The sequence below is a fragment of the Nannospalax galili genome, unplaced genomic scaffold (assembly GCF_000622305.1).
Source record: "Nannospalax galili isolate Female #2095 unplaced genomic scaffold, S.galili_v1.0 scaffold161, whole genome shotgun sequence".
Classification (NCBI taxonomy): Eukaryota; Metazoa; Chordata; class Mammalia; order Rodentia; family Spalacidae; genus Nannospalax; species Nannospalax galili.
The window spans coordinates 173,516-184,987 of record NW_008348586.1 but is presented as its reverse complement, the minus strand read 5'-3'; the positions used below and the strand labels follow the sequence as shown (position 1 = coordinate 184,987).

General features: G+C 40.7%; 2 protein-coding genes across 5 annotated transcripts in view; both read left to right on the top strand.

Moving 5' to 3' along the window:
* Bloc1s2 (biogenesis of lysosomal organelles complex 1 subunit 2) overlaps positions 1-7,126 on the top strand; it is a 17,715-nt gene extending 10,589 nt beyond the window's left edge. The window contains exons 5-7 of one of the 2 annotated variants that reach the window (XR_003851496.1): positions 3,159-3,363; positions 6,131-6,215; positions 7,081-7,126. The gene's annotated coding sequence lies outside the window, so the exon portion shown is untranslated. Of the gene's footprint in view, positions 1-3,158; positions 3,364-6,130; positions 6,216-7,064 lie in introns of both variants that reach the window. The other variant, XR_003851497.1, reaches the window with a different exon arrangement.
* Positions 3,234-11,472, top strand: part of Cwf19l1 (CWF19 like cell cycle control factor 1) — a 35,242-nt gene continuing 27,003 nt past the window's right edge. Inside the window, exons 1-5 of one of the 3 annotated variants that reach the window (XM_008845548.2) lie at positions 3,234-3,353; positions 6,131-6,215; positions 7,065-7,143; positions 7,752-7,853; positions 10,428-10,642. In XM_008845548.2, the coding sequence (XP_008843770.1) occupies positions 3,331-3,353; positions 6,131-6,215; positions 7,065-7,143; positions 7,752-7,853; positions 10,428-10,642 (504 nt within the window). In that variant the 5' untranslated portion in view covers positions 3,234-3,330. Of the gene's footprint in view, positions 3,354-6,130; positions 6,216-6,339; positions 6,474-7,064; positions 7,144-7,751; positions 7,854-10,427; positions 10,643-11,472 lie in introns of those variants that run through there. The other 2 variants (XM_029569605.1, XM_017801240.2) reach the window with 2 other exon arrangements.

Sequence of the window (11,472 nt, the reverse complement as noted above, 5' to 3'; positions counted from 1 at the left end):
TGAACACGGAGGAAAGATTTTGAAGGAGAGGAAGAGGTCTAAAGGGAGGGAGAAGAACAACAATACAAAGTAATTAGAGAAAGGACAAAAACAATCTCCTGTTCTCTCTCTCCCATATATATATATATTATATATATATATATATATATATATATATATATGAGTGTTTTGTCTGTATGTATGGCATGCAATGTGCACAAAAGCCAGAAGAGGGCATCAGATCCCTTGGAACTTGAGTTACGGTTGTTAGCCACCGTATAGGGGCTAAGAAATGAACCCAGGTCCTCTGCAAGAGCAACCACTGCTCATAACTGCTGAGCCATCTCTCTAGCCCCAGGACCTCTTCCCTTTGTTTCCATGATCCTATTACACTGTTGATTCCTGCTAATTGGCCTGACTTCAGAAAAAGCAATGTATTGAAAAGCAAAACCACAGACAGTGGACTTTTGATCAAAAGATAGGACTACGTAGAAATGTGAAAACTGTTTAGTTCCTGAATGAAAATAGACGCCCCCCATGCATAAAATCAATTGGAGAGGACAAATGGAGAACTAAACATGTATATGTATTAAGTGTTTTTCTGCATGTTAGTTTTTATCAGTGTGTTAATAGTAAGGTCGCTTAGGAGGATGTCTTTAGGAGGTGCATTCTGATTGAAGCCTGCACTTTATTTTCAAATAACGGAATGGAAGTGCTTGGAGCACATGGAGAGAAGTGAGCAAGACAGCAACTTTGGCAGCATGCTGGCACACTGAATGAAGGCGATGGCCATTATTTTTAAACCTTTTTCCAGTTAAATTTTTTTAATTGAATATTTGAGAATTTCATATAATGTATTTTGATCATAGGTGCCCTCCCTCATCTCCATCCCTACCCTACTACCCACCCCCAACCTCAAGTCTCTATTATTCTCTATTTTAAAGGCCTATCAAGTCTATCTGTGCTTTCCCAATGCTCTTGGATATGGGTCTATCCCTTGAAGTCTGGTCAACCTACCAGGTGTTACACTCCTGAGGCAAACTGACTCTCCCTCTCCCAGAAGCTATCAGTTATCAATAATCTTCAGCTAGGGCTGGGGCTTCTTGCCTACCTCCCACATCCATCCTGGGTTTTTGACTGACTTGGGCTTGCACAGGTCTTTTGCATGCTGTCACAAGCACTTGTGGGTTCATATGTGCTACTATCCTGCGTGTCCAGGCAACAGGGTTTTCTTGTATTCATCCACCACTTCTGGCTCTTAGAATCTCTCTGCCCCCTCTTCCATAATGATCCCTGAGTCTTGGGAGGAGAGGGTGTGATATAGGTGTCCCAATTAGGCCTAAGCACCCTGCAGTCTCTTATTCTTTGTACTTTGAGCAACCATGGGCTTCTGTGTTAACTACAAGAAGCTTTTCTGGTGAGAGTTGAGAGAGATGCCTTAATCAATGGGTATAAAAATAAGTCAGTAGGAGTCAGTTTAATATTATGTCTCTTTAGCAGAATAATGCTAGTAGGCTCTCCCCTACAGCCTGTGACCTGTCTAGTCACAGGTTCTTAGCCCTGATAACAGTGTCAGATATGAGCTCCATCTTGTGAAGTGGACCTATGCCAGGAATGGACTCCCTCTTTAGGAGTTGTTGACCAGAGATAACATATAGACCCTCAAACATTATTGACTATTGCCATTGCTTTTGGTTACATGCCAGAATTTGACAGTAAGACCCTATTGCTGAAGACACTACATACATGAGTCATAGAACAAGCAGACACCAAGTTGGTACAGACCTCAAAACTTCATTTCTATTGCTAGCTTTTATAGTGACATGCATGCTACCGGAAGAGAAAGGTAATCATTAACCTTACTCAGATGTGAATCCGTTGAGCTGCAATAAAGACTAGCCTGCCAAAATGTGCCCACTGGTGCAACAGTGGCATGAATGCTATGGGAGTAAAGTAACCAATCATCTTTTAACTTTTTGACAGGTTTAGAAAAAAAAACAAAATTAGGGGCTAAGGCAATGGCTCAGCCTTGCCTGCTCCAGAAGCTTAAGGGCCAGTGTTTGGATCTTCAGTATCCACATAAATTCTGGGCAGGCATGAGAACCCACCAGTAATCCAAGGGCTAAGGAAGCAGAGCCAGGGGGTCCCTTGGGCAACCTGGCTGGCTATAGACTAGCCTAGTCAATGATTTCTGGGTTCAAATGAGAGTCCCTGTTTCACTAAATAAGGTATAGTGCAATGGAGGATGACTCCTGATGTCAACCTCTGCCCTCCACACACACCCTTGAGCATGTACACGTGTGCTCACACATGTGAAAATACATGTACAACACACAAACCACACACGTACACAAATATTTTTATTTTTATTTTATGTGTATGAGTGTATTGCCTGCATGTATGTAAGTGCACCTGTGTTGTGTAATGTCCGAGGAGGTCAGAAGAGAGTTTTAGATTCCCCCAGAACTGGGGTTATCGACAGTCGTTAGATTCCATGTGGGTACTGGGATCTGAACCTGGGCCCTCTGCAAGAGCAGCTAGTGCGCTTAACCGCTAAGCCATCTCTCCAGCCTTAAAAATATTTTTAAAGCATGACTGTAGGGGCTGGAGGGATGGCTCAGCAGATGAGTTCGGATCGCAGCATCCACTTCCATCCCCTCAGACCGCCTGTAACTTCAGCGAAAAGTAATCCGACGCCCTCTTCTGGCCAACAGAGGCACCTGCAGAGACAGGTGCACTTACACAGAAAGGGGGTGGGGGAGTAGAAGAGAGAATAAAAATCAATCTTTTTTTAAAAGTTATTATTTAAAGCACGACTACTGATTACCTTATCAGACTGATATAATTTGGTTAGGTTAGGCTTGGTTAGGTGCGAGGTTGGTTAAGAGCTCACTAACTTTATATATGCATGCATGCATGTATGTGTGTATGTATTTTGTCTTGTTTTTGTTTGTTTGTTTGTTTAGACAAGGTTGCACTGTAGCCCCAGCTGGCCTGGGACTAGCTATGTAGACCAGGCTGGCCTCGAACTCACAAAGATCCTCCTGCCTCTGCCTCCCGAGTTCTGGGATTAAAGGCGTGCGCCACTACGTCCTACAGCTCACTAACTTTAACTGCTCTAAAATTTAAAAAGAAAAACAAATCACTTCCATTCCTTTCCTCTTTCCCTTGTTGCCAAGCCTTCCTTCCAGGAGGCGAAGCTACCGGGACAGCTTGGGTCCCTCCGCGCTCTCCGTACTGGGTGGCTCCTCATTGGTTGGATGCGCAGCCCGCCTGGCGTTCTTCCGGGACCGCACGTTCGGTGTGGGTTCAGAGCCGAGGAGGGCTGACGGGGTCGAGCCCTTGGCAGCGATGGCCCTGAAGCCGCTGCGCGTGTGAGTGACCTTGAGTCCCGAAACTGGGCGGGAGGCCGCGTCTTCCTCTTGGCCGGAAAGGGAAGCGGAGGGCGGCCGCTGAGCTGCAGAGGGCTCCGGTGGAGGCTGCCTGCTTGGTCTTTTCCCGGCCGTTTGCGCCTACCCTTCTGCCTGGCCTCCTCCATCTTAGGCCTGCCCAGCCAATGACGCATCATCTCCGGTTCTTTTCTCCCCTCTTTCCACCTATTGATTAACCAAATACGTGCGGACGTTGCGTGCCTTGTGGGCACTGGCAGACAGGGTAGTGCCCTGCCAGGGCGCACTTTGTTAATGGTGGAGCGGTCGGGTGGTGAAGTCAGGCTTCCTTCATTCAAAGAGTACTTGAGCAACAGCAGTGTATCCTGCAGTGTATCCTCCTCTAACGTAGTTGATAGCCTAGAGGAACAAGTGTTAAAGAACAGGTGTTGAAGAATGCAGGAAAAGCCGGGCGTGGTAGTGCACGCCTTTAATCCCAGAACTCGGGAGGCAGAGGCAGGTGGGTCTCTGAATTCGAGTCCAGCCTGGTCTGCGTAGCGGGTTCCAGGCCATCTGGGGCTACAGGGAGACCCTATCTTAAAAAGACAAATTTGAAAAAAAGAATGCGGAAAATGTAGAGAAGAAAAGGTTGACGGTTCTGGAGGATGTATGATAATGGCAATTGGCTTAATGAAAGGGAATTTGGTCCTGGTAAATATTTTTGTCTTTAACCTAGAGAAGTCATTGAAATGTTTAAGAACACCTTGGCATGGTCCAATTTTCGTTTTGGAAAGTGATTCTACCTGCAAGGTAGGGGCAATTCAGAGCCAAAGTTGAGGACCTGAGGGCCAAGGGAGGTTCAGTAGTTGATGGGTTATTAAGCAGGTGTAGTCACTCTGGTGATGGTTTGGTTGTGAGGCGTTCCCACTACAGGGTCAGCAATAACTGTCTTTAGTCACTGGGATAAGAAAACACTGGGAAAGGGCTCAAATCAGATAGTGAATTTTGAGGTGCTATGATACACAAACGACAATTGCCTCCCAGGAACAATTCCATGTGATAATAGAAGTGCAAGATCCGCGGGGCTTTAGGACTTAACCAGCAGGGATTAAAAAGATTCGTAGAGATGCTCAGAAAATAGATAAAAATTCTGAATAGTTACAACAGAGCTTGCTATGAAATGATATAAGGGCTTCTGAGATTTTATGAATGACTTTTGCAGATCATAAGGAAGGCACCAGAGATTTGATGGGTGGGGACAACTTCAAGGATGAGGACAGTGGGATTTAGAGAGAATCTTAGAGACTTGCAGAGGCAGAGTGATCAAATTGGCAGTTTGGGGAGATTTCAGGAGAACTTGAGAAAGCACAGGGAAGAGAGATCAGTGCCTCTGGAAAGTTGTTTCTGCAGACAGTGGGGGACCTCATAATGTTTTAGAGGAAGGGACATTAAACTGATGGCTTTATGGTGAATGGATAGAAAGAAAACATTAGAACTCTTCAGAAGTCTTTTCCTTGTATCGCAAGCCAGATAAATTCTATTTGATTCTGCCTCCGCCTTCCCATACACTCAGCTGTTTTTCTCCATTCCTACTTCTCCCTTATTTCGTACCCTACTTTCTCACTGTGTTCAAATTCTAAAATTTTCTTCTGTTTTCCTCTTACCTGTCTCCATTAATCAATGCTCTTTTTGTTTATATTTTTGATGGTAGTTACTTGTTCCTCCAGACCATCTTCCATGTTACTGAAACAGTCTTTAGGAAGCATGTAAGATAATATCACTACCCAGCTTGAAAATGTCTAGTAATACAGACAAGAACACCAGAGAGACATACTGACAAAACAGTAGGAGCTATAGTATTCTGCGTTGAGACATTAAGAAAATAAAGATTAAAGATCAGTGAGTTGGTCCAGCAGGTAAAGGCACTTGCTGTTGAGCTTGATGACCTGAGTTCAATCCCTGGGACCCACATGGAAGGAAAGAACCAAATCCTTTGGGTTTTTTGACCACATGCATACTGTGGCATGCACATGCCCATATGCACACACAATAAATGTAACAACAACAAAGGAAAACAGAAGTAAAAATGTGAATCGGACTTTTAAAACTCAGAAATTAGATGTTAGAACAAGTCACTTCACAACTTGGGGCTAGTCTACCCTACCAACCTCAGCTCTTGCCATCTTCTTCCTCTTGCTCCATTACACTTTATACCTTCCTCCCATCATAGCTTTTTCCATGTCAAGTTATAATGATTGGAGCTTCCCTTCCTTTAAACCCTTTGAGGCTTTAAATGAGCCTTCTCCTCTTTATACTTCTAACATGTTCTCAGCACAGTACTTGGGATATTGCCTTTTCCTAACAGAGTTCATTTTGTGTTTAAGAATGAACAACTGAAGCCATGCATTAAGACATAGGCAGTGGAAATAAGGATAAAATGAATATGATAAAAGGCTTAATTGCACTTGGAGACTAGATAGGAGAATGCTTGACTCTTAGTGACCATATTGGGAATAAACACATCTGCAAAACTTGGGAATGAGAAGGAACTGGCTCAATTTTAGAAGAAATGAAAAGTAGTATTTTAGATATGCTGATTTGGAGGTGTTGGTGAAATCTTCAGGTAGGCTGCCTGGTGGCCAGTAGTAGTTGATATGCACCAAAACTCAAGGTAACTGCGGACTCTGGATCACATCAATCTAATCCAGAAGACTAGTGCATACATACCAAACCTAGCAGATCCATTTGTGTTTCCTGAATTGATGTTTATCTCTTGTTTGCAGCTTGGCTTGTGGAGATGTTGAAGGGAAATTTGATACTTTATTCAATAGAGTTCGAGCAATTCAGAAGAAAAGTGGAAACTTTGATGTAAGATGATCCTTTTTATCAATTTTTATGACTATGTTCAAATATATTAAGATAAATTCCACCTCCTTTGTTAATTTCTTTATTGACTCCATTTTTTTGTTAGATTGAATTTCTTTTGGGAGCAGGCAGACTTAGCTAAGGAGTGATGGGAGAACCGTTTACTGTAGATTTCTTTATGCTGTCTGCATCTGAAGCTTGTTACTTTCTTACTGTACAAAAACCTGAAAACAAGCTAGGCAATTCTGATTCCTGGATTTGGTAAGCACAGATTTATTTTGTGAGTACATGGTGTGGATTAAATCAGACAACAGATGTACAAAAGCTTTGCAAAAGAAAGAATAAATGTTATGTGTGGATGCCAACTAGATTACAAACGCCTAGAATACAGACGGGTGTGCTATATATGGGGAGCATTTATTCATTGGATGAAGATAATAGGGAATGTGTGTGTTTTTTAAATGTCTTGTATTTCTGAAGGTTGTTAATATTTGTTTCATATTTCACAGGAATTCTTTAAATACTTATTTCTATATAACTGTGTATTCCAAGGAAGAAGAGTGGAAAAGAAGCACTTGAATTCTGGCTTCTTTCTAAAGTTCATTTCCTTCACTTCCCCTTCTCCAACTTGAATTTGACTGTTAGTGTGCCAACGTTTATAACCATAGAATCAGCAACTGATTAACTGTTCCTAAAGAATTGTGCACTGAAGTTCTATAAATTAATGAAGAATAAAAACCTGGTTTGAGACCATTAAATAGGATTAGTTAGCTGAATGTTACTGTCAGTAATGTAATGTTCGATTTTTTTTTTTGAAAAATCTCATATGTCTGTTTAAAAAACTCATTTTAGCTGCTGTTGTGTGTAGGAAATTTCTTTGGCTCCACCCAAAATGCTGAGTGGGAGGAATATAAGACTGGCGTCAAGAAAGGTATAGAAATGATTTAATGTATGGTTTTTAACAAAATTTCAGGGGTTACAATACTTTCTGGGTTGCTTTTTACATATCCTATGTTTAAGAATTCCTTCTTTCCCCTTGTGACAAATGCTTGTAGGCCTAGCACTTGAGAGGCTGAGGCAGGACGATTGTAAATTTAAGGCCAGATTGGGCTATATAGTTTGATGTTGTCTCAAAACATAAACGAAAAAATCAACAAAGAATGTCTCTCTCGAGCTCTGCCTTTGGCTGGAAAGAATTTGTATTCATAATCCACGTGTTCGTGTTCACATCTTGAATTTTGTTCAGTTTCATTCCAGAAAAATAATACTTGTTAATATGTTTAGTCTGTGTTTTCCTCATTATATATAATTGACCAATTTGCCTTAAGATGCAATTTCACTAGTCTAGTGATGTCATGTACTAGGCACTAGGTTGGGTTAGAGTATCCTTAGTGGTAAGCATGTTCCTTATTTATAGGATGGCTGTGGAAGGAATTCACAGGCTCTTTACTTCTGCTGTATTTTTCCTATGAGAAAGTATTTCTTAAATTCTAAAGCAGATCCATAACCATATGGTGTCACATCTATTTCCCTCATTAGCTCCTATTCAGACATACGTGCTTGGTGCCAATAACCAGGAAACAGTAAAATATTTCCAAGATGCTGATGGGTGTGAATTAGCTGAAAACATTACTTACCTGGGTAAGTTGATTTTTTTTTTTTTCAGTTTTAATGAATATACTAAAGGGTTTTCAGGAATTAATCCCAGAGAAAGTTTTGAATAAATTCCTCTGATGCTATTGCCTGAGAGAGTAAGAGTTTGGTTTGGTTTTTCCCTTTGGGGAGGACTTTTTCCCAAAGTCTTTGTCTCTGCTTTTAGGACAATGATAACTTTCTTTTTATTTGTACACATCTACAAACCTTGGGAATGAGAAGACTTTCCCTCAGTCTTTTTGTGTTCCTATAACCCTGCACATATCCTTTCAGATAAGTAGAGCCATAAACTCCCTGCCCACAGTATATGGAGTGCTTAAGGTACAAATTATGTTCAGATAAAGGAAATTCCATTTATGTTGTCTTACAAGTAGACCTTGCTGGCTCTATGTAATTTACTTGTTAATTAGGCTTCTAATTAGCTTAGCTCTAGGTTTTGAGCTAAACTTTTTGGCCACTCAGATTCTTAATGTTCATCTTTGGCTTTTCATTCCTTTTGTCTTTTTCCCACTGTCAGTCCACTTATCAATCCAGCTGTTCATAACCTTGTATGTTGCTGTTAGTGGTCAAGTTTTGCCTTTGTTCCCTCCTACCACCTGCTGTCACTTTACTGTCTCTTGAATCATTCAAGTATTTTTCTAAAATGGTTCCTTCACATTTGTTCTTTGTTGCTTTGTTTCCCTAGAAAGCATCTATATTTCCCTCATTTGAAATTCCCTTCATGACCCTTTGAGGTGTCTGTCTTGGCCTTTAGCTTCTATATGTGATTGTGGCCCTCATATGAGCAGTCTCATTGTGCTGCAATCATATGAGACTGCTTAAAGCAGAAAGTTGAGGGAAGGATGTTTTGTTTTAAAACTTATTGTTTATATTACCAGATTAAACTAAGATTGTTAGACATGTTCTAAGCATGTGTTCTGCCTCTGAGCTATATCCTCAGCCCCTGTGCTTATTACTTTTGTTTTCGTCTTTATTATTATTATTGTGTGTGGGTGTACATGGTGAGGCCTTTTTGCTATGGCGCATGTATGGTGATCAGAGCACAACTCTGGAGGCAGTTCTCTTCCACCTTTATGTGAGTTCCAGGGATTGAACTCAGGTGGAGGCTTGCAAGGCTAGCACCTTTTCCCACTGAACCATCTTTTCAGCCTTGCTTGTTGGTTTTTAATCACAGTTGTGAGATATTTTGAAATCTTTTTGTTACAGATCTTAACATGGGTCTGACTTAATCACAATCATCAGTGTGTTTTTACTATTTAGATTAAGAACACTAGTATAAGTATTTGACCATTTTACTAGGCAAATTCTACTGCGCCATGCCCTTCAACAGTGATCTTGATGGTGGTCTTGTTCATAATGCTCTGCCACTGCAAATGGTTTGATAGCTCTTTCTAGAGTATATCAATTAAGCTCTAGAGAGTTGGTACTGTAAAGGTGAAAAATACAGCTAGGAAGAGGTCAGGTAGTTAAAGAAGATACAGCGAGGGGAAGCAAGCAAGTAGTTGATCATACTTGGTGAGAGGATGCCATCTAGATGGAAGGCAGAAGGACTGGGTTCGTGGAGGACTGTTTGGAGTGTAAAGATAGTAGGTCTGTAAAGTCTGTGTGAGGGGAGCATAGGTTCAGGATAAGAGACCACTGACAGTTATAGCAACTGACCTGTAAGAGAGTGGTGGGAGAGAACCTAGACTGCAGAGGGCTCAGGAACTAAGTAAGAGTTAAGCAGCATGGTGGCACGCACCTGTAATCCTAGCACTCAGGAGGGGGAAGCAGATCAGGAGTTAATGGCCAACTTTAGCCATATGGCACTTCAAGGCTAGCCTAGACTGCATGAGGCCCTCTGTCAAAACCAAAAGAAAAAGAAAAAAACAAGCCCCAAGTGTTAAAACATGTTAAGACAGGATATTCTTCGGAAATTGGAAACCGAAGGTTGAAGTATCTTTGTTAGTGTGTGCTCCTTGTGAATGGTCTATCGAGAAGAAGCTAGTGACCAAGAGACTGTAAATGAAAGGGAGGTAAGAATTGACGGAACAGGGTCTAGGAGGCAACAGGAAAAAAAAGACATCAAAGCCACCAGCTGGGAGTAATTAAATGAGAGTAGGGTCTCTAATTTTCACAATTGCTCTTTCCTAATGTTTCCTTCACTTAGAAGCTATAGCTTTCCTGAAGAGCAAATCTTTTGTAGACTGAAGCTTTCTTAGAACTGCAGTTATTTTTTTTCTTCTCATTGCCTCTTAGTCTATGCAGAGTCTTTAAAAAGCAGCAAACCTTCTTAATCACCACCTCTCTATTTTTATCACTATTTCTAAGATATCTGGGATAAACAGACTGGCCCAATGGACACCAGCAGCCCTCATAAGATTTACTAAACCAGAATATCGTTAGAGCCAGGGAACCCGGATACCTAGCAGCCAGAGTATAGCCATAGGAGTGTATGCTCCTTGAGGCAGGTAGGAAGACTGAAGCAGGAGAATCATGGCATGGGAAGAGATTAAGTGCTGTATGAATGTCATTTTGTTCTGCAGTATTAACTAAAACTTGCCTATTTTTCTTTGAATGCAGGTCGTAAAGGCATCTTCACTGGAAGCTCGGGGCTGCAGATAGTGTACCTCAGTGGTACAGAGTCCCTAAATGAACCAGTCCCAGGTTACAGTTTTAGCCCCAAGGATGTGTCTTCTCTAAGAACAATGCTGTGTTCAGCATCCCAGTTTAAGGGTGTTGATATCTTCCTCACATCCCCATGGCCCAAGTATGTGGGAAACTTTGGGAATTCTTCTGTGAGTAGTGCTTGTTCAGTTGAAATTTCTAAAAGTAAATTACACTGGCTTAAGTTGGGCTTTTAAATTTTTTTTCTCTTTATTTTGAATATTTTAGTTCTTAGTACCTTTTACTAGGAATGTTTTGTGAAAATTTTCAGGATTCTAGAAGCTGCATCAACTGTCCAAACAGAAGCTGATTTCATAAAAATATGATTCACAGAGATTGCTGAAACGTTAATTATAAATGAGTGGTTCTTTAAATTGCATTCTCCTCAAGTAGATACTCATAGCTTCTTCTGTGTCTCATAGGTCTCTAATTTTCAGTGGAAAGATTTACAGCTCTTGCATTGCTATGGCTGTATTATATATATATTTTCTCCTTTCATTCTAAAATACTGCTTTTTAGTTATCAAAATAATCTTTAAAATTGGATCGTTGTGAGATTGACTCTGGAAATCTAAATTTTATATATATATATATAAATGTGTAGACCGGGCTAGCATCGATCTCACACGTATTTACCTGCCTATACCTCCCAAGTGCTGGGATTAAGGTAGTGTGTCATTATGTCATTAAAAGTCTTAATTTTTTTTTTTTTCATTTCATTACAGCTTTAACATATTCAGTAACACATTCCAGAGCAAGGATACATCTCCCTCAAAGGTGGCTGTAAATTTTTAGGTTTGCCGTTGAATTAATACAGTCATACAATAATGAACTCAGTATAAAGCCTGTAAGACATAAAATTGAATGAGTTTTTACCCTTTAAAGAAGATCTCCATTTCATTTTAAAATATGCTGTTCCCTACATTTTTTTTTCAATAAAATGTATTTTTTTAAATTAGAAG